Source organism: Hemitrygon akajei, chromosome 1 (assembly GCF_048418815.1).
Source record: "Hemitrygon akajei chromosome 1, sHemAka1.3, whole genome shotgun sequence".
In the NCBI taxonomy this organism is placed as follows: domain Eukaryota; kingdom Metazoa; phylum Chordata; class Chondrichthyes; order Myliobatiformes; family Dasyatidae; genus Hemitrygon; species Hemitrygon akajei.
The window spans coordinates 35,436,168-35,458,332 of NC_133124.1; the positions used below are offsets into that span (position 1 = coordinate 35,436,168).

A 22,165-nucleotide genomic window follows, 5' to 3' on the forward strand; every position below is an offset into this window, starting at 1 on the left:
GATGCAAAACAGTCATACAGAGCACAAGGCACATATAGCACATATAAGATAGCAGTAAACATACAGTCACACAAAAAATGTATTAGCCCAAATCCCTGAGTCAATGAATGTTATCGGCAAGAGCAAGCATGCCGCAGTCTGCAGACGAATGCAGTCCAGTTTGTTTCCTACCTAACACTGGAGGGCAGCACTGATGCCAGCATGGAGACCACATCAGACCAACTCCAATGCCTCTCTCTGGGGCAGCAGAAAACAGGCAACACCATGGCTTGAGGCATAGTACGTGCTGTAACCAAGGCCATGTAGTTCTCCTGCTTCCGATCCTTTCAATAAGCCAGAGAACCAGACTTGCAGCCATTCCACATTAACAATGTCCAACAGGGTCTTTCAATCACAAGAAAAATGCCCAAGAAAATCATTCGCTGTTAGACTCAAATCACCTTTCCGTAACGACTCTGACACCTCCCTTGTAGCAGGCGGCAGCACGGTCCACACCAAGTCCAGCATGTCCACCAACAAGCAACTCGCTGATGGGATAGACCTGCAGCACTTGAATTTTTTAATGTTCAGCAGCATCTTACGATCAAAACAAGGAATTTTTAAAAAGACACTACCACATTTGGTAGACCCACAGAAGCCATTGTGTCCAAGTATGCTGCCATCTTATCAGAAGCTTCAATAACAATATGGAGCTATTTCATAGTGAATGAGAACATAAGATGAGAATAGATAGTATTGGGTTTGAAGATTTGTGACTAGAATGGAAAATGCAACAATAGTTGTTTGTATCATTAATCTTAAGAATTTAATTTTCATCATATTATTCTTGGCAATGAGGGCTAATGAATTCAGTGCCTTCATGTTTCAGTTTATTTTGCTTCTTTGAATTTAATATGAAATAAAAGTGCAATATTTTCCCAATGATATAATTTTCAATTAAGTAGACATCATTATTTATTCATGACCCAAGATCAAAGATCCCATCACATTAATCAGAAAGCTGCAGTAAGATCTAGTGGAGCGGTCTGTCAGTGGATTGTGTTGTAAGCTCTCTAAAGCAAGGATCCTTGTACTTCGTTTAATAAGTGTTCATGCATTTGAAACTAAAGATTTACATAAGATAAAAGACCAACATTCACTTGATTCCCCAATAAACATTTTATAAAAATACACTGAAAATATAATACTCCCAATGAAACATACATGGCATTATTAACACAGATTTATTTCCTGTTACATTTATTTAAAATGATTTATTACAAACAGGCTATGATAATTAGTGGTGCGATGCGATATTCTATTATATCCATTGTATAATTGCTCATTTTAACTGGTTGTCCTTATAAAAATATAAAAATTGTGTAGTTTTACTTCAATGCGCAGAAGATATTCAAGCTTTTCATTTGTCTTCTACTGTGTAACATGTTATAAATCTTTCTGGAAATCACTTTTTCACGTCATAAACCTAGAAGAAGCAGAAAACACAAATTATTTGTACTGTACTAAGCATGGAACTCTGGCAAGAAATATTGAATTGATAGGTACATCAATCCAATCAGAAGCACACTAGGATTACAGCACTATGTGATCTGCAGACGTGACCCTGCTTGAGTGTCAAAGTATACTTTATTTGCAAGTTTTGGGATATCGTTTGTAGTATACTGTTGAATATTCAAACTTAAATTAGAAAATTAAATTAAAGTAACACCAAGTCTGAAAGGCCGCTGCTGCTGTACCGCGCGAGATGGTTGTTGACTTCAGGAGGGCACGGAGTGACCACTCCCCGCTGAACATCGACGGTTCCTCGGTAGAGATCGTTAAGAGCACCACATTTCTTGGTGTTCACCTGGCGGAGAATCTCACCTGATCCCTCAACACCTGCTCCATAGCAAAGAAAACCCAGCAGCGTCTCTACTTTCTGCGAAGGCTGAGGAAAGTCCATCTCCCACCCCACATCCTCATCACATTCTACAGGGGTTGTATTGGGAGCATCCTGAGCAGCTGCATCACTATCTGGTTCGGAAATTGCACCATCTCGGATCGCAAGACCCTGCAGCGGATAGTGAGGTCAGCTGAGAAAATTATCAGGGTCTCTCTTCCCACCATCATGGATATTTACACTACACGCTGCATCCGCAAAGCAAACAGCATTATGAAGGACCCTACGCACTCCTCATACAATCTCTTCTCCCTCCTGCCATCTGGGAAAAGGCTCCGAAGCATTCGGGCTCTCACGACCAGACTATGTAACAGTTTCTTCCCCCAAGCTATCAGACTCCTCAATACCCAAAGCATGGACTGACACCTTACTGCCCTATTGACCTGTTTATTATTTATTGTAATGCTTGCACTGTTTTGTGCACTTTATGCAGTCCTGGGTAGGTCTGTAGTCTAGTGCAGTTGTTGTGCGGTTTTTTTCTCTGTGTTGTTTTTTACGTAGTTCAGTCTAGTTTTTGTACTGTGTCATGTAACACCATGGTCCTGAAAAAAGTTGTCTCATTTTTACTATGCATGGTACCAGCAGTTATGGTCGAAATTACAATAAAAGTGACTTGACTTGAATGACTTGATATTCCTATATAAATCAAACAACAGAACTGAGTTCTATCAACACCCATTTTCAAGAGCACAGGAATGCACCTTCCCTCTCCAACCCACCCCAAAATACCAACACATTGGCAAACATAATAAGTCATCTGTAAAAATCTTGTAGTCCTCACTGTAGCTTCACGGTCTACTTCCAAGTGCTCCAATTTCCTCCCAAAAATGCATATTTTCATTTTCAATCTTTTTTTATCGATTTAAAAGAATAAGGATAAATACAAGTCAGAGGAGAAGTTATCTCAAATACATATTTCAATAAATACACACTGTCAAAATCATACATAGTATTAAGCTAATATAAAGAGGAAAGAAAAACCACATCTCCTCTTAACAATTCATCCAAAAAAACCCTCAAAAACGTCGTTATTAAGAGAAAAAAAACCCCACTAAACTAACCTAAAACAAAAAAAAGGGGACTGGGCAGTACATTTTGAGGACACAATTTAAAAAAAAGGTCCTATCTAAAACTTCGCGGAGAAGAAAAAAAATTAACTGAAAAAGTAAAAATAATTAGATCATATGAAAATATTGAAAAAAAGGTCGCCAAGTTTGTTCAAATTTAAAAGACGTATCAAACATCCGACTCCTAGTTTTCTCCAAACTTTAACACAGCATAATGGAGGAGAGCCAGAAAAAACAGTAAGTGGATTGGGATCCTTCCAATACAATAGAATAGCTCTCCTAGCCAATAAAATTGAGAAAGCTATCAAGCGTTGAGCGGAAGCAGGATCATTTCCTGCTTCCATTGGAATAATCCCAAAGATTGCCGTAATTGAATTAGGTTGTAGGTCCAAACATATGACTTTTGATAATGTTCTAAAAACAACTCTCCAAAAATTATTTAACTTTATGCAGGACCAAAACATGAGTTAAGGTAGCCACCTCAGTATTGCATCTATCACAGGTGGGATTTATATTAAAAAAATATGCACTAGTTTATCTTTTGACATATGCGCCCCGTGCACTACCTTGAACTGAATCAAGGAGTGATGGGCGCAGATAGATGAATTGTTAACTAAATGACAAATTTTATTCCATGGATTATCTGAAAGTGACTCTTGAAGTTCCAATTCCCAAGCACGTTTAACCTTATCATTAGACATCATTCGTAAATTCAATAGCTGTTTATATATAATGGCTATTAATCCTTTTTGAAATAGTTTAAGCTGAAAGATAACATCTATCATATTTGGTAAATGACCAAATGGGTAATTCGGTAACAAATTGCATAAAAAATTTCTGACATGTAAATATCTAAAAAAATTGTGCATTAGATATATCATATTTGTCCATTAGCTGCGAAAAAGACGTTAAACAATCCTCTAAAAACAAATCTAGAGAAGTCTTTATCCCCTTAGTTTTCCATGTTAAAAAGGCCTTATCTAAAATTGATGGTTTAAAAAAAGTTAAGATGGATATTACTAGAAAGAACAAAGTTATTTAAGTCAAAAAATATGCAAAAATGAAACCAAATTTTTAATGTATGTCTAACAATGGGACTAAGATCTTGTCTGCCAATGCATATTAATAAGATATCAGGCACTCTGAAGTATCCCTGGTATGTAGGTAGATGGAGGGTGTTAGGTAGAATCATCAGTGCAATGGTGGGGAGAGGGGAGTTGATGTGAATGCTGGAAAAAATTAGTGAGGAATGGGATTGTGTTGAGAGCCAGGATGAACTCAATGGGATGAATGGTTTCCTTCCATGTCATAGGATTATGGAGTACAGAAATAGGGTCATTGGCCAACTCATTCACACCAACTAAGATTCCCAACTAAGCCAGCCATATTTGCCTGCGTTTGGTCCTCTAAACCTTTCCAATCTATGTACCAGTCCAAGTGACTCTTAAATGTGTTAATGGAATTGCCTCAATCACTTTCTCTGGCAGTTCTTTCCATGGATGCATAACCATCTGCTGAAGTAGTTGACCCTCAAATTCTTTTAAATACAGTGGATTCTGATTAATTGGGCACTTGGTTAATTGGGCACTGGATTAATTGGTTAATCCAGGCAGCCACTTATTTGGGACAAGTCTTAAGAAAATAGCCAGTGTTCCCTTCATTTATTTGGGACAATATGCCACTTAATTAGGGCAGGCGTCTGTTGCTGAACATTTTCTAACTAGCGTGAATCATGCACGATGTGTGGCCAGTAGACACTACTCTTGCTTAGAACAAACAATTTTTAAATAGTACCACTTGCAGGGATTGTTGTCACTGACAATTGGCAAATAATAAACAGCGAGACAACTCAGGACTATTTTGCTCACTGCCGTTTCAAGCATTCAGACAGACAGAAAGACAGACAGACATACTTTATTGATCTCGAGGGAAATTGGGTTTCGTTATAGCCGCACCAACCAAGAATAGTGAACCAAGACTCTGAGATACAAGAAATGGCCAAGAGTGAAAATGAGACAATCTCACTACTTCAGCAAGTTAGGAATTATGAATAATTTGAAACTATCAACAATCTGCTTGAACATTACAATAAAAATGAAGATTTGGAGGATGTAATCGTCAAAAGCACTGTTTGAAGGCAGTGCTGATTTGTTCATTTGCAGTCAATCGAAAGAACATGGCAGCGTACACTGAATGAATTCCTCCGTCGATAACTATTGGGAATTAATACACAGTTTTATAGTACTGTAGCAGTTTTGGTAGTGTTCTAATCTGTTTTGTATTTCATTTGTTACTCAGTTAACAGTAGTTTGGTTTTTTTTTATACTTTTTGAACTATTTCAAAGAAATTTTGGCTAATTGGGGGCAGCCTCTTAACTGGGCCAAAATGTACTGGTCCCGCTGTGTCCCAATTAACCAGAATGCACTATATTAACCTGTCTTCTTAAGCAGAAGTCTTCTAGTTTTGATCCCCTTTCCCTTCGTGCTATGTATGCCCTTCATAATTTTATACACTTCTATAGGTCACACATCAGTCTCCTACGCTCCAAATGAATAAATTCCTAGTCTGCTCAAACTCTCTCAATAACTCGTCCTCAAGTCCTAGTAACATTTTTCTGAATCTTCTTTACACTCTTTCCAGCTTAATACATGCTTCCTACAACAGGGTAATCAAAACCACACACAATACTTCAGTGGCAACCTTACCAATATCTTGTACAATTGCAATGTAATGTCCCAAATCATATATTCAATGTCTTCTACACCAATGGTAATAGCCAACCATTGGTTACCCCTTCTTCACCACCCTGTCTACCTGTGATGTCATGTGGATATATTATGAAACATTTCTACACTGATCTTTCTCACAATGTTCTAATACACTAGGTAGAAAAAAACAAAACTTATAAGACAGGGGTTCCTTTCTGGTCCTATGTCTTTGACTTGACTGGCCTCGGAATTCTCCTCATTACGGGGCCAATCAGCAATTCCCAGAAAAAAACCAACATCCAGTATTTTGTGTATGTTGATCCAGCAGACTAGGCACACAACCTTGCTAAAAAATAGTACAAATACCCTGAGGGTTACCAGAAGTTCAATCCACCAATTACAAAATTGCTTTGGCAGCAAGAGTTCTACATTCTGCCTCCCGCAGCCGTCCATCATTGACAAAGTGAAATCCAGAGTGTGATGGAATACATTCTTGGATGGAGGAAGATCTAAGACCTCTCAAGAAACACAATGCCATCCAACCATCACTTTAAGTAATCCTTCTTCAACTGTAACAATATTATGCAGCTCACTACAAGGTATGTAGCTTTTGTGGCAACAACTCCTTGACTAATGAGCTCAACAATCTTGAACAAAAACCTCAGAAGCGCATGGGCACAATTCCGTCCTCAAGTGCCCTCCAATCATGCACCTTTCTAACTTGGAGAAATATTGCCATCCTTCATCCCACAACTATCAGGCTCTTGAACAATAGGGGATGACTACACTCACTTGCCCATCCATTGAGATGTTCCACAACCAATGACTCAATTTAAGGACTCTGTCTTGTTAGTTCCAGCTCTTGTTATTTATTGCAATTTATTTTTATTTGTATTTGCAGTGTGTTGTCTTCTGCATTTTGGTTGACCTTGTTATAGTTACTATTCTACAGATTTGCTTGTACTCTGATAATAAAAATTTATTTGAACTTTACTGAGTTAAAGTTCTGGAACTCCTTTTGGCAGTACTATGGAAGTATCCTTCCATGAATTACAATGCACTCAGAAAGCAGCATAGCAATGCTTTTCTCAAGGTTTATTACATATGGGTAGAAAGTGTTGGTCTGGCCATCAGTAACCAAATCCAATGGATGAAGATAAAGGAATTACGTTATTCATTTAATCTCTGTAATTGGAAAGCACAGAACATTTGTATTTAGGATGCTCCATAGATTTTAACCTTGTAGGCTACACAATATTAATGAATTCCAACAATGATATTGGCAATGTCATTCGCCATAACACCATTGGATGTTATTAAGGGTCTTTTCCATATTAGATACAGGCAATTTGAAATTTATGCCCTGGCTGTCATTGATCACTGAAACTGCATTAGAATTACACTTGATTCAAACTGTTATTAGATCATGCTTGGAGTACTGTATATTTTGGGCTCTTATCCAAGAGAGCTTGTGCTGGCATTGGAGAGGGTCCAGAGTCGGTTCATGTGAGGAATTCTGGGAATGAAAGGGTTAACATATGAGGAGTATTCGAATGCTTTGGGCCTGTACTCCCTAGAATGTAGAAGAATGCAAGGAGTATCATGAACAAAGTGGATGAGCTTTGAGCGTGGATCAGTACTTGGAACTATCATGTTGTGGCCATTAAAGAGACTTGGATGGCTCAGGGGCAGGAATGGCTAGAGTGTCAGGCTTTAGATGTTTCAGAAAGGACAGGGAGGGGGGGCAAAAGAGGTGAGGCATGGCACTGCTGATCAGAGATAGAGTCATGGCTGCAGAAAAGGAGGAAGTCATGGAGGAATTGTCTACTGAGTCTCTGTAGATGGAAGTTAGAAACAGGAAGGGGTCAATAAATCTACTGGCTGTTTTTATAGACCACCCAATAGTAACAGGAACACCGAGGAGCAGATGGGAGAAAGATTCTGGAACAATGCAATAACAACAGGGTTCTTGTGATGGAAGATTTTAATTTCCCCAGTATAGATTGGCATTTCCCTAGAGCAAGGGGTTTAGATGAGGTGGAGTTTGTTAAGGGTGTTGAGGAATGTTTCCTGACACAATATGTAGATAAACCTACAAGAGGAGAGGCTGTACTTGATCTTGTATTCAGAAATGAAACTGGTCAGGTGTCAGGTCTCTCAGCGGGAGAGCATTTTGGAGATAGTGATCACAAATGTTCAGGGGATATTTGCATGGCGTTCTGCATAGGTACATTCCAATGAGACAGGGAAAGTATGGTAGGGAACAGGAACCGTGGTGTATAAAGGATGTTGTAAATCTAGTCAAGAAGAAAAGCACTTGAAAGGCTACTGTGGGAGGTGAGGGAGGAGATTGCTGAGCCTTCGGCAATGATCTTTGCATCATCATTGGGGACGGGAGAGGTTCCGGAGGATTGGAAAGTTGCAGATGTTGTTCCCTTATTTAAAAAGGGAGTAGAGCCCAGGAAATTATAGACCAGTGAGTCTTACTTCAGTGGTTGGTAAGTTGATGGAGAAGATCCTGAGAGGCAGGATTTATGAACATTTGGAGAGGCATAATATGATTAAGAAGAGTTAACACGGCTTTGTCAAAGGCAGGTCATGCCTTACAAGTCTGATTGAATTTTTAAGGATATGACTAAACACATTGATAAAGGTAGAGCTTTAGATGTAGTGTATATGGATTTCAGCAAGGCATTGATAAGGTTCCCCATGCAAGGCTTATTGAGAAAGCAAGGAGGCGTGGAATCCAAGGGAACATTGCTTTGTGGATCCAGAGTGGTTGTAGACAGGTCGTATTCAGCATGGAGGTCCATGACCAGTGGTGTGCCTCAGGGATCTGTTCTGGGCACCTACTTCTTGTAATTTTTATAAATGACCTAGATGAGGAAGTGGAGGGATGGGTTAGTAAATTTGCTGATGACTCAAAGATTGGGGGTGTTGTGGATAGTGTGGAGAGCTGTCAGAGGTTACAAAAGGACATTGATAGAATGCAAAACAGGGCTGAGAAGTGACAGATGGAGTTCAACCCAGGTAAGTATGAGGTGGTTCATTTTGATAGGTCAAATATGATGGCAGAATATAGTATTAGTGATGTCTCTTGGCAGTGTGGAGGATCAGAGGGATCTTGGGGTCCAAGTCCATTGGACACTCAAAGCTGCTGCACAGGTTGACTGTGTGGTTAAGAAGTCATACAGTGTATTGGCCTTCATCTACCATGGGATTGAGTTCAAGAGCCAAGACGTAATATTACAGTTATATAGAACCCTAGTTAGACCCCACTTGGAGTACTGTGCTCAGTTACAGTCACCTCACTACAGGAAGGATATGAAAACTGTAGAAAGGGTGAAGAGGATATTTGCAAGGATATTGCCTGGATTGGGGAGCATGCCATATGAGATCAGGTTGAGTGAATTTGGCCTTTTCTCCTTGGAGCACCAGAAGATGAGAGGTGACCTGATAGAGATGTATAGATGATGAGAGGCATTGGTTTTGTGGATAGTCAGAGGCTTTTTCCCAGGGCTGAAATGGCTAACACAAAAGGGCACAGTTTTAAGGTGTTGGAAGTGGGTACAGAGGAGATGTCAGGGGTAAGTTTTTTTATGCAGAGTGGTGAGTGTGTGGAATCAGCTGCTGGTGATGGTGGTGGAGGCGGATACAATAGGGTTTTTAAGGTCCATGGATAGGTACATGGAGCTTACTACAATAGAGGGCTACGGTAACCCTAGGTAATTTCTAAAGTAAGTACATGTTCAGTACAGGATTGTGGGGCGAAGGGCCTGTATTGTACTGTAGTTTTTCTATGTTTCCATGAAGGGGTATCACATCGAAACCCGTTGAATATTGAAAGGCCTAAATAAAGTGGATGTGGAGCGGATTTTTTTAATAGTGTGAGACTCTAGGACAGGAGATTACAGCCTCAGAATACAAGGATGTCCCTTTGGAATAGAGATGAGGAATTTCTTATGCTGGAGGGTGGTGAATCTGTGGTATTCATTGCCAATTGGGTAAATTTAAAGTGGGGTTTGATAAGCTGATAGGCTCATGATTAGCAAGGGTGTCAAAGATTATGGGGAGAAGGCAGGCAAATGGGGTTGAAAGAGTTAATAAATCAGCTATGATTGAATGGTGGAGCAGATTTAATGGGTTAAATTTTACAAGGATGTAAAATTTACAAGGAGAATATTAACAAGGATGTTGCTCGGACTTGAGGACCTGATTTAAAGGGAAAGGTTGAATAGGTTAAGATTTTATTCTCTAGAACATAGAAGATTGACGGGAAATTTGATAGAGGTATACAAAATTATGAGATGTATGGATAGCGTAAGTGCAGAAAGGCTTTTTCCACTGAGGCTGGGTGAGACTACAATTAGAGGTCATGTGTTAAGAGTGAAAGGTGAAATACTTAAGTGGAATACGAGGGGGAACTTCTTCACGCAGAGGTTAGTGAGAGTGTGGAATGAGCTGCCAGTGCAAATGGTGGATTGGGGTTTAATTTCAATATTGAAGAGAAATTTGTATAGGTACATGGATGAAAAGGGTCTGGAGTACTATGGTTTGAGTGCAGGTCAATGGGACTAGGCAGATTAATGGCTTGGCATGGACTGGATGGGCTGAAGGGCCTGTTTCTGTGCTGTATAGTGTTCTATGACTCTAAATAACCTAATTCTGCTCCTATATCTTATGGTCTTATTGTCTGAGAATTTTAACTTTTTCTAATAATGTTTGGATAGCAATATAAAAACAAATGTAGACAAGAACTCAGAACTAAAGTCAATACTAAAGTTTCACTTGGTGTTTAAATCTGTGCACTACAGTATTCACTTTCAGTATTATATTTGAACTAAAGACCCACACCCCCTTAAAACACTAACAGATGTGCACAGAATTCTTCAATAATAAATTAATTTATGATCACAAAACATAATTGTATTCTAACATATGAACGTTGAATAATTTCACTCACTTCCTGAGACCCAAATGAGATCACTGGAGCACAAATTGTATTCAGGCTTTCTGCTATTTCAGTCAAAGTGTCAGTCTATGTTAAATGCATCTCCTTGTGGTATCTAACAAAAACTGGAACTAGTAGCTGTAAATTACAAGCTTCACCAAATACAAATTATATTGCATCTTTTTAATGTTCTGAGGAATGAAATGGAATGAAAATGATTATTGAGTTGCATCAAGATTTTGTAGCACAAATAACAAATTGGGGTCAGAGTCTTTTGGCACAGAATTGAGTTGAATGAGTCCTTTGGTTTTCCACATCCACACCACTGTTTTTGTTGCCCATCCACAGTAATCACACTTGTCCACATTCAGTCCACTGCCTCCCCTCTTAGAGTGCCTGTCTTAAGTATTAATAAATATGGTTGTATTCAATACCATCTCAGTCTCTGGCAACACATTCCAAATTTCAACCACTCTCTGTTTAAAAATAAACTTTCCCCTCAGATCCCCTTTAAAACTCCTCCATTTCCCTTCAGCCAAAGTCATGTTGTTCCTGATACACTTACTATGAGAAAGTGATTCTAACTATCTCCTCTGTGTTTCTTATAAGTGGCTCCATCGGGTCACTTCCCAGTTTATCCAATCGCTCCCCATAACTAAGGTGCTCCAGTCCAGGCAACATCCTGGTGAATCTCCTTTGTGTTCTCTCCAGTGAGCCATATCCTTTCTACGGTGCGATGACACAATACTTGACATGCGACTACGTGAAGCTGTAACACAGCCTCCTGACATTTATATTTTCTGCCCCAAACATTGAAGGTAAGCATGTCATATACCTTCTTCATCATCCTGTCTAGTAACATTTTCAGGGAACTTTGGACTTGATCCGCATCACACAATACTTGTTGTGTATGTCTTGTCCCTATTTAACTTCCCAAAATGCATCACTGTATACTTGTCAGGATTAAATTCTATCTTGCAAATGTTTCTTCTGGTCTATATCCTGGCCTAAAGTTTTAGTTTTAGACAGTCTTCCTCATTATCCACATCACCACCATCCTTATTGTCACCTTTAAACTTGCAAAACATACCTCCTCCCCAAGACACTAATAATTATTACAAAGGGAATTCTCAGCACCCCTTCCTCTGCTTATTCAGTGATCATAGACTTCCAATTAGAAAAGCATCTTCTGCCTCCTATCACCAAGCTTATTTTGGATCAATTTTAGTCAGCTTTCCTTGGATTCCATGTGCCTTGACCAGTCTGCAATGCAGGACCTTGTCAAATGCTTTACTCAAGTCCACTTTTGTAAATTTTTTGTAACTTATAGAGATTTTTATGTATTGCACTGTACTGTGCCACAAAACAACAAATTTCATGAAACACGTGACGACAAGAAACCTGATTCTGAGTTTTTTAAAGCTTTTATGTCTCACATGTTTAAAATACCTTAAATGTGGAAGTACTTTAAATTGTTCCATGAAAATACTTGAATGCTCAGTATTACACTCTTTCCTGGATTCTCATGAACTTTAGTTTACTTAATGGACTTAAAACAATTGCAATCACAAATAGTTAGTTGTTGACAAGGTCTGCATTTTTCTACCATTCACTCATGGAATGGACATACAGTATATTCCTAAAGGAGAATAACTCACAACTTGGAGGGAAATTTGAGATTGCCGTTGCAGTTTTTAAAGGAGTAGGAACTGTAGGTTTTGAAATTTTGGCAAGTTATTACAGTGAATCTTGTAAACTGTAAACTATGTAAAGCATGGTAGGCCAGTTGTGGAAGGAATACAGACTCAGATAAGCAGCAGGTATTTTAGGCTTCCAAGCCTGTTCTGCCATTTAATAAGATTATTCAATGTCGGAAAATGCATGGTCATGCACTTTCATGGAGGAAATAAATGTGCAGACTATTTTCTAAATGAGGAGAAAATCCAAAAATCTAAGCTGCAAAGGGACTTAGGAGTTTTTGTGCAGAACAAAAAGGTTAATTTGCAGGTTGAGTCAGTGAAGACGAAGGCAAATGCAATGTTAGCATTCATTTCAAGAGGTCTAGAATATAAAAGCAGAGATATGATGCTGAGCCTCATAAGGCACTGGTGAGGCTTCACCTTGAGTATTGTGAACAGTTTTGGGCCCCTCATCTTAGAGAAAATGTGCTGGCATTGGAGAGGGTTCAGAGGAGGTTCACAAGGATGATTCTGGATATGAAAGGGTTATTATACATGGAACGTTTGATGGCTCTGGACCTGTACTCACTGGAATTTAGAGGGATGAGGGGGGATCTCTTTGAAACCTTTCGAATGTTTAAAGGCCTCAACAACATAGATGTGAAAATGATGTTTCCCATAGTGGGGGAGTCTAGGACAAGAGGGCACTGCCTCAGGATACACAAGCATCCATTTAAAACAAAGATTCAGAGAAATTTCTTCAGCCAGATGTTGGTAAATTTATGGAATTTGGTGCCACATGCAGCTGTGGTGGCCAGGTTGCTGGGTGTATTTAAGGCAGAGATTGATAGGTTCTTGACTGGCTATGGCATTACAGGGAGAAAGCCAAGGAGTGGGGCTGAGAAGGGGGAAATAAATCAGCTATGATTGAATGGCGGAGAAGATTAAATGGGCTAAATGGCCTAATTCTGCTCCTATGTCTTATGGTCTTGTGGTCTAAGCTCAAAATTTCCAAAACATCCGCAGAATCTCTTGCGTTCAGAAGATCAATTGGCTTTGAGCTCAGACACTGTATTGTCATCTCATCAGAATGCACCAGCCCCCCCCACCACCCTCACGTTTTTAAAATGCTTCTCTACTCAGCTTGAAAGCCGATTGAGTCTCCTAACTTATTAGTCATGGTAAACCAAAAATATGGTCTTCAAATCATAGATGCCGCAGTGCACCTCAGGTATGCTCGTTTGAACTTTTAGATTCATTCTGATCTACCCTGCTTAGCAGAGCTGCACAATATGGATGCTTTCAGTGTAAAGGCTGCACTTTCAGAATGATTATGTAAGTCACTTCTTCTGATACGGTCAAGAACAGATGCCTCTGTGAACTTTAGATTGACGAGGATGTGGCAAAGTAGATTTCCCCCTCCTGTTCTTTCACCATCTGCCACAACCTCAATCGCTCCGGATGGGCTCTCAATAATTCTCAACACCGAGTGATCTAGCTATATTCCTTAATGGGATGGCTCGAAATTGTTCTGCAATACTGCCATCTCCAGCACCCACCCACTCAACCTAATACAGATTTAGCTGTAAACACTTTATTTCTACAACACACACAAAATAATGAAGGGTCTCGGCCCAGAACATCGACTGTACTCTTTTCCATGGATGCTGCCTGGCCTGCTGAGCTCCTCCAGCATCTTGTGTGTGTCGTTTGGATTTCCAGCATCTGAAGATTTTCTCTTGTTTTTGATTGGGCTTTATTTTTACAGTTTGTTCACCATACTGAAGTTTATTTGGTCTCTAAATAAGGTGGCCTAGTAGGCAGCGGAAGCACCATTCCTGCCACTTGTTCTAGCTCATGAGGTCAGGAAGTTGCCTCACAACACATTTACAGCTTGGATGCTAAGACCATACTCAATTGTACTCTTCCCAAATAATAGTGTTATTGTTAAGTAGTGATGGTGGGAAGGTTGTGGTATCTGGGTGGCGGTAATCAGTCACATTGTATGGCATTATTATCCATTGCAGTGCTTCGCTTCTTTCATCTGCGAGGTAAGGCGAGATCTGCGACAGATCGAGCAAATTCCTTGAAATGTTAATTATTCCATACACTTCCTCTCTGATAAATTTTTTGGGAACTACAAGAATTCATACTTCTTCACTCAGGGAGTCGTGAGAGTGTGGAACGATCTGTCAGCACAAGTGGTGCATGCATGTGAGCTCGTTTAAGTGAAGTTTGGATAGGTACCTGGATGGGCCTGCTTCAGGTCAATGGGATTAAGCAGTTTAAATGGTTTCGGCATGGGCTGAAGGGCCTGTTTCTGTGCTGTACATTTCTATGACTCTATACCATCCCTATAACATCATGGCATAGATTTTCCTGGCTCCCTCTTGTAAACCATGAGACAGGTGCAATGCATATGTTTAGACCAAACTGTGGCTGATTACAGTGTTTGGAAAGGTACAGAGGAGATGTCGGGGTAAGTTTTTTTTACGCAGAGAGTGGTGAGTGCGTGGAATGGGCTGCCGGCGGCGGTGGTGGAGGCGGAAATGGTAGGGTTCTTTAAGAGATTCCCGGATGGCTACATGGAGCTTAGAAAAATAGAGGCCTATGGGTAAAGCCTAGGTAGTTCTAAGGTAGGGACATGTTTGGCACAGCTTTGTGGGCCGAAGGGCCTGTATTGTGCTGTAGGTTTTTTATGCTTCTATGTTTCATGGCCTGCAGCACCACTGGCATAGCCCTGCCCGAAATGAATGTGCCATACCAAAGTGGAGTGCAGGTGTGACATGCACCCAGCTATTGACTTCCAAGTATTCCAGTTGTCTTTCAACTGAAAGAACATCTCCACGAAATTGCTGCATTATGGGGAAAGCTCCTTTATCCATAACCATTGTAAATCTCGGGTTGGGAAAGAAGTCACGGACTCACGAAGGTGTGCTACTCATTGAACATACGTATTCCCACTGCAGAGTCCCTGAGATTGGAGTCCATTGGAGTCCATTTCTTAGGAGTCCAAAGAAAACCACTTTCAGAATCTTGATGGGAAGCAGAGAATGTATTCAGCTCCTCTCTTCTCTCGAGACACTTGCTCCAAGTTTCCATTTGCTCTCCCTAGATTTCTTGGCTGAAAGTCTTTGCAGCAATATACTTCTTTTACCAATTCCACAACAGCCGCAAGTCTAAGCACTTGTTGCTGAGAAGCAGCATTCCTGGCACGTTATTGAATGCACTAATGAGCTGGCTCTGGGAATAACGGCAGGGTCAATGGAGCAATTCTCCGAAGTTCTTTCAGCATAAATAGTACCATGGTATGTTGAGGTAAACATGGGTCAAGGTGACTTTACCTCTAATTTCCTTCTACTGATTGGGGAAGCTTTATGCCTCCTCCAAATAATCCAGTTAAAATAAACAATAACGGTACTTAATACCTTGCTGCAAAAGCACTTGAATTTTACTGCACTCTGTATGAGAACTGCCATGATAATTGGCTGTAATAGGTAGCAGACTTACTCTGCAATAATTCTGCTGTTTTCTTTTGTTCTTGTTACATGGCATAAAAGTAGGGTTAATTTTCTCATCTTTATGCAAGTCAGGTTAGTCAAGCAACGAATCTTGTCGGAATATTATAAAATGAAACATAACTGTACAGTTTTACACGGCTCCAATGGTAACCTTATATGCATGTGGGAAGCATATTGTTGGTGGGTCTGGAAGTATGTAAACTTCAATAGGCAAATGATGGAATAACCAACATCTGGATCAGCAAGGATGTAATGCTGAGACTTTTTAAGGCACTGGTGAGGCCTCACCTTGAGTATTGTGAACAGTTTTGGGCCCCTTATCTTAGAAAAGATGTGCTGGCATTGGAGAGGGTCCAGAGGAGGTTCACGAGGATGATTTTGGGAATGAAAGGGCTATCATAGAGGAACGTTTGATGGCTCTGGGTCTGCATTCACTGGAACTTAGAAGGATGGGGTGACCTCATTGAAACCTTTCGAATGTTGAAAGACTAGATACAGAAGAAAAGGGCTAAAACACTGATGTATACTGATTCTGTGTTAGAGTGAGTCAAAATGGTTCCTTATTCCTTATTTCTACTGTTCACTTTAAAAGACCTTATCTACTTCCTGGGGGAGACAATTTGATCCTCCGGAGTAAATTCAATGCTGCTGTTGGAAACAAATTTTTCACTGGATTGGAGCTAATCTACTGGACAAATGGGAAACTGGGAGACCTACATCACTGACATTCTGAAGCCATGGTCACTTCAACCTCCGTCAGCAATCAGCACCACACAGATGACTCTTCCATATGTGATGTTTGGAGACTCTGCTGTAAATCATTTGTGACTCATTTAGTGAAGCACAGTTAAGAATGAGCATTACATTAAATATCTACAAAACAACCTGCTTCCTGAGACAACAGTCTCTTCAATGGCCAAATTGGAATCCTATCTACCAAGTCTCCATGGGTCCCTTAGCAGAGAGAAGGATTTGAGGGACCTTGTCGAAAGCTTTACTAAAGTCCGTGCTCAGAACATCCATTGCCCTACCCTTATCAAATGTCTTCACTACCTCCTCAAAAAACTTACTATCCTTAATGTTATGCTTTTCCAGATGTGAGTGCCACTTTAAATGCCAGCTTCTTCTTTACTGCATTTCTTAATCAGAGGCATAGCACTGGCTTTTCCACAGTCCTCTTGGACCTCATCTGTGACTAAAGAGAATACAAAGATTTTTTCAAGGCTGTAGCAAACCCCTCTCTTGCTTCACACAATAACTTAGGATAGGTCCTATCAGACACTGGGGACTTACACACCTTTAAGTTCTTTAAGACAACCAACATCTCCTCCTCCTTCATATCTACAGGCCTCAGAATATCAGCATATCCCTCCCTGATCTCACTGACTTCTGTGTTCCTCTCCTTGGTGAATACTGATGTGAAGTACTTGTTTAGTGCTGATTTTTCAAGATGGGATGGGATTATTTTGGAAAACTCTGAACATCCTCTACATAGCACCATCCAGAGACAGAGAAGCAGTTTCAGCGACAGGTTACTATCGATGCAATGCTCCTCAGACAGGATGAAGAGGTCAATACTCCCCAATGCCATTAGGCTTTACAATTCAACCGCCAGGACTTAAGAACCTTTTAAAAGCTATTATTAATGCTTTTTGAGATAGTGATTTAGATGCATATCATATTTTTTACTGAGTTAAGTATTGTATGTAATTAGTTTTGCTACAACAAGTGTATGGGACATTGGAAAAAAAGTTGAATTTCCCCATGGGGATGAATAAAGTATCTATCTATCTATCTATCTATCTATCTATCTATCTATGGCATTCAGTGGATGGGAATTCAGTGAAAGTAACACTGATGATTTTCAAGAGGGGAGGTTTAGATACATGCTGATTGCGATGCCATCAAATCTGGAACTAGCATCGGTAGCAAAATTAACAAGTATATAGAGTACATTGACTTGTATTTCACGTCATACATACTCACATTTGTCCTGACCAGGATCTGCACCTTCATTATCGGTATTACTGGGTAAAGTCCATGGCTGACGAGTAGCTAACGACTGTGGAAAGGATTCATCCTAAGGAAAGGTAAAGTACATCTTAGAACCTATGGACTAATTAATAGCAAACTTTAGTAACATCTTAATAATGGCATTTCACTTTAATTGTATAGAATGTTTCTGTCCATAGAAGATGTTCTGACAAATTTAAAACTGTAAAACAAATGCATTAAGAAAACAATTATCTATAATATTCATCCTACAAATATTCAGCTTATTTAATTCTTCACCTATGCCGTATGGCCTTTTCTTGCGAAGATTCTGCAATAGCAAAGTACTGAATATTGATTCACATTTTACTAACATTTTTATTGAGAAATATATGTATCTGAAGAAAATTCTCTATTCTTTAAGTTGTATCGTATACATAGCTTTTTCATCCACTTCAGAATGAACATAGGACATTAGTTTAACCTCTGAAAGACAGTACGTCTGACAATGCAGTACTTCAGCACTGCAATTATTTAACTGTCCCAACTATATAGTCACGTTCTGAAATTAAGCTTGAAACTTCACAAGAGATTCTGCAGCCACAGCATCATGACAGTACTAGATTTATAAATCTTTGAATGAACATAATGATCACCTATTTGATCATCCACTTTAAAAAGCGGTTTCACAATTTTAAGAGACTTACAAATTTTGTCTCGTATTTTCTTATGGTTGAACATATGCTCACTATTACATGGGACAGTGTTTGTTGATTTAATTTCTTATAATTTTTATCTAGTTAGTTATTTGCCTCAGTTAATTTGAATTAAGAAATAGCTGTGATTAACAATGTTATAAACCAAAAGTCCAATGTAATGAAATAAAAGGAGAATAGCTTTTCTGTTCATTTATGCCATATTATATTTAATAGAGATTTAATAGCACTGTGGATTTATATCTGGACAGTTAGATTTAATACTGGGATTTATGCTAAAAAAAAGTCATTTGGTCAAAGGTCGTTTAATTTTCTGATGAATGTAAAAGTACTGTAAGATTGCTCTCATACCTTTCCCCTTAATGGCTCCAAGAACACACAGATCTTCATTAATAAATGGTAATTCAATAATAAATTTCTAAAATTGCCTGCATTAGCAGAAAGAGGAGCTACTGTAAAATGCTGGCTACATTAGAACAGAATTTCTAAAACTTCAGAGGTTTGAGAAGTGAGAGCTTTATTCCAAATGAGGGTGACTCGATATGTATTCTTGTTGACGCTAAGAAAGGAAAATGGGCAATACTTGACTATTCAGCATTACATTCAACATTAAGTTCAATAAACATATTTAAATAAATATTCAAATTAATAAATAGAAGAGTGTTCAAAATATAATAAATCCTCCTTTGGAATTCGTGTCACAGCTGAGGGACGCATTCAAATAAACAATACAATGATATACATCATGCATCTAGGGAACTGCCAGCTTTTATAGTTTATTGCCCTCAAGTTTACTCAGCTGCCATTATTGTAATGTCTTATTAATATAGGTTGCAGCAGCTAAATTGGAGGAAACCCTTGGGCATGCTGGGTGGGAGCGGTGGAGTGGTGGGGGGGGAAGAAGAAGTGAAACTGATCTTTGCCAGTTGCACAAAACAGACTCAGAGTCATTTGGCAGACCATTTTACGCTGTACTCATTTTATTCCCATTGAAGCCTCAGACAATGATCCCTGTGTCACACTATGACTAACTGCTTAAGTACTGTAGATTATCATCAATACCAGAATATTGTGGGATGCACTTTACACCTGAAAATGTTCCTTTCACAAAGAAAAACTCATGGTGTGAAATCACTACCTGACTTCACTGCAGAGAGTCTAAGGTAAATAGGATCGTTAAAAACCACTGCATTAGATTTAGTTCTAACATAATTTGTGGAAGATTTCTTTGCAAACAGCATAAGTGTTTGAGCTAAGATTGTCTCTGTAGGTTCTCAGGTAACTTGATTACCTCATCTCTCTGCTTTTTTTTCCCCATTTTTGTTTTTCTCCATTAACAAATTTACCAAATATATTTCCAGAAATGTATCAGATTAAGTCACATAGATTAGATACGTAAATTAGGTTCTACAAATGCTGCAATTTCTGCAGTCGCTCATTCAGCATTTGAAGACTGATTATTGTCTAGTGGAGACCTTTCAGGAATCTTTCTCTCCTCTGAGATACTGACACAGAGATGACACCCCATTTCTCATTTAATAGTGTTTACTTTCATTATCTAACCAAACAAAGGACTCCAAACTGAAATTTTTGATTGAGGATTCTCTACAAGGGAAATAATGAATTTACTGATAATAGGAAAAATGTACGTTAAAAAAAGCAGGATGTTCGAAAATGAAAAATTGATAAAAGCTTCAAGATGTGCTTACTGAAGTCTCAAATTCACTTGTACACTCGGAGGCCACTTTATTACGTACTTCCTGCACCTAATAAAATGTTCGTGTTTCTTTGCTGCTGTAGCCCATCTACTTCAAGATTCGACATGTCCATTCAGAAATGCTCTTCTGCACACTATTGATGTAACACGTGTTTATCTGAGTACTGTCGCCTTCCTATCAGCCTAAGCCTGCCTGGCCATTCTTCTTTGACCTCTCATCTTAAAAAGGCATTTTTGCCCATAGTACTGCCATATAACCATATAACAATTACAGCATGGAAACAGGCCATCTCGGCCCTTCTAGTCCGTGCCAAACGCTTACTCTCACCTAGTCCCACCGACCTGCACTCAGCCCATAACCCTCCATTCCTTTCCTGTCCATATACCTATCCAATTTTACTTTAAATGACAATATCGAACCTGTCTCTACCACTTCTACTGGAAGCTCATTCCACACAGCTACCACTCTCTGAGTAAAGAAAATCCCCCTCATGTTACCCTTAAACTTTTGCCCCCTAACTCTCAACTCATGTCCTCGTTTGAATCTCCCCTACTCTCAATGGAAAAAGCCTATCCACGTCAACTCTATCTATCCCCCTCATAATTTTAAATACCTCTATCAAATACCCCCTCAACCTTCTACGCTCCAAAGAATAAAGACCTAACTTGTTCAACCTTTCTCTGTAACTTAGGTGCTGAAACTCAGGTAACATTCTAGTAAATCTTCTCTGTACTCTCTCTATTTTGTTGACATCTTTCCTATAATTCGGTGATCAGAACTGTACACAATACTCCAAATTTGGCCTTACCAATGCCCTGTACAATTTTAACATTACATCCCAACTCCTATACTCAATGCTCTGATTTATAAAGGTCAGCCTACCAAAAGCTTTCTTCACCACCCTAATCCACATGAGATTCCACCTTCAGGGAACTATGCACCATTATTCCTAGATCATTCTGTTCTACTGCATTCTTCGATGCCCTACCATTTACCATGTATGTCCTATTCTGATTATTCCTACCAAAATGTAGCAGCTCGCACTTATCAGCATTAAACTCCATCTGCCATCTTTCAGCCCACTCTTCTAACTGGCCTAAATCTCTCTGCAAGCTTTGAAAACCTACTTGATTATCCACAACGCCACCTATCTTAGTATCATCTGCATACTTACTAATCCAATTTACCACCCCATCATCCAGATCATTAATGTATATGACAAACAACATTGGACCCAGTACAGATCCCTGAGGCACACCGCTAGTCACCGGCCTCCAACCTGACAAACAGTTATCCATCACTACTCTCTGGCATCTCCCAACCAGCCATTGGTGAATCCATTTTACTATGTCAATATTAACACCTAAATATTGAACCTTCCTAACTAACCTTCCATGCAGAACCTTGTCAAAGGCCTTACTGAAGTCCATATAGACAACATCCACTGTTTTACCCTTGTCAGCGTTCCTAGTAACCTCTTCAAAAAATTCAATAAGATTTGTCAAACATGACCTTCCACGCACAAATCCATGTTGACTGTTCCTAATCAGACCCTGTCTATCGAGATAATACTGCCATCATTTGATTTTTTTGTTTGTTTTTGTACCACTCTCTGTAAACTCTACAGACTGTTGCATGTGAAAATCCCAGGAGATAACCAGTTTCTGAGATACTCAAACCACCCCGACCTGCACCAACAATCCTTCCATTGTCAAAGTTATTTAGATCACATTTCTTCCCCATTCTGATGTTTGGTCTGGACAACTACTGAACTTCTTGATGACATCTGCATGCTTTTATGCATTGAGTTTCTGCCACATGATTGGCTGATTAGATATTTGCATTGACGAGCTGATGTACAGGTGTACCTGAT

The 22,165-nt window shown here is 39.4% G+C and overlaps 1 protein-coding gene across 3 annotated transcripts in view; it reads right to left on the reverse strand.

Moving 5' to 3' along the window:
- Positions 1-1,204: 1,204 nt before the first annotated feature.
- c1h8orf34 (chromosome 1 C8orf34 homolog) overlaps positions 1,205-22,165 on the reverse strand; it is a 304,839-nt gene continuing 283,878 nt past the window's right edge. For 2 of the 3 annotated variants that reach the window (XM_073040956.1, XM_073040965.1), the window contains exons 13-14: positions 17,853-17,946; positions 1,205-1,465 (exon numbers count right to left, since the gene is read on the reverse strand). In XM_073040956.1, the coding sequence (XP_072897057.1) occupies positions 1,458-1,465; positions 17,853-17,946 (102 nt within the window). In that variant the 3' untranslated portion in view covers positions 1,205-1,457. Of the gene's footprint in view, positions 1,466-17,838; positions 17,947-22,165 lie in introns of those variants that run through there. The other variant, XM_073040946.1, reaches the window with a different exon arrangement.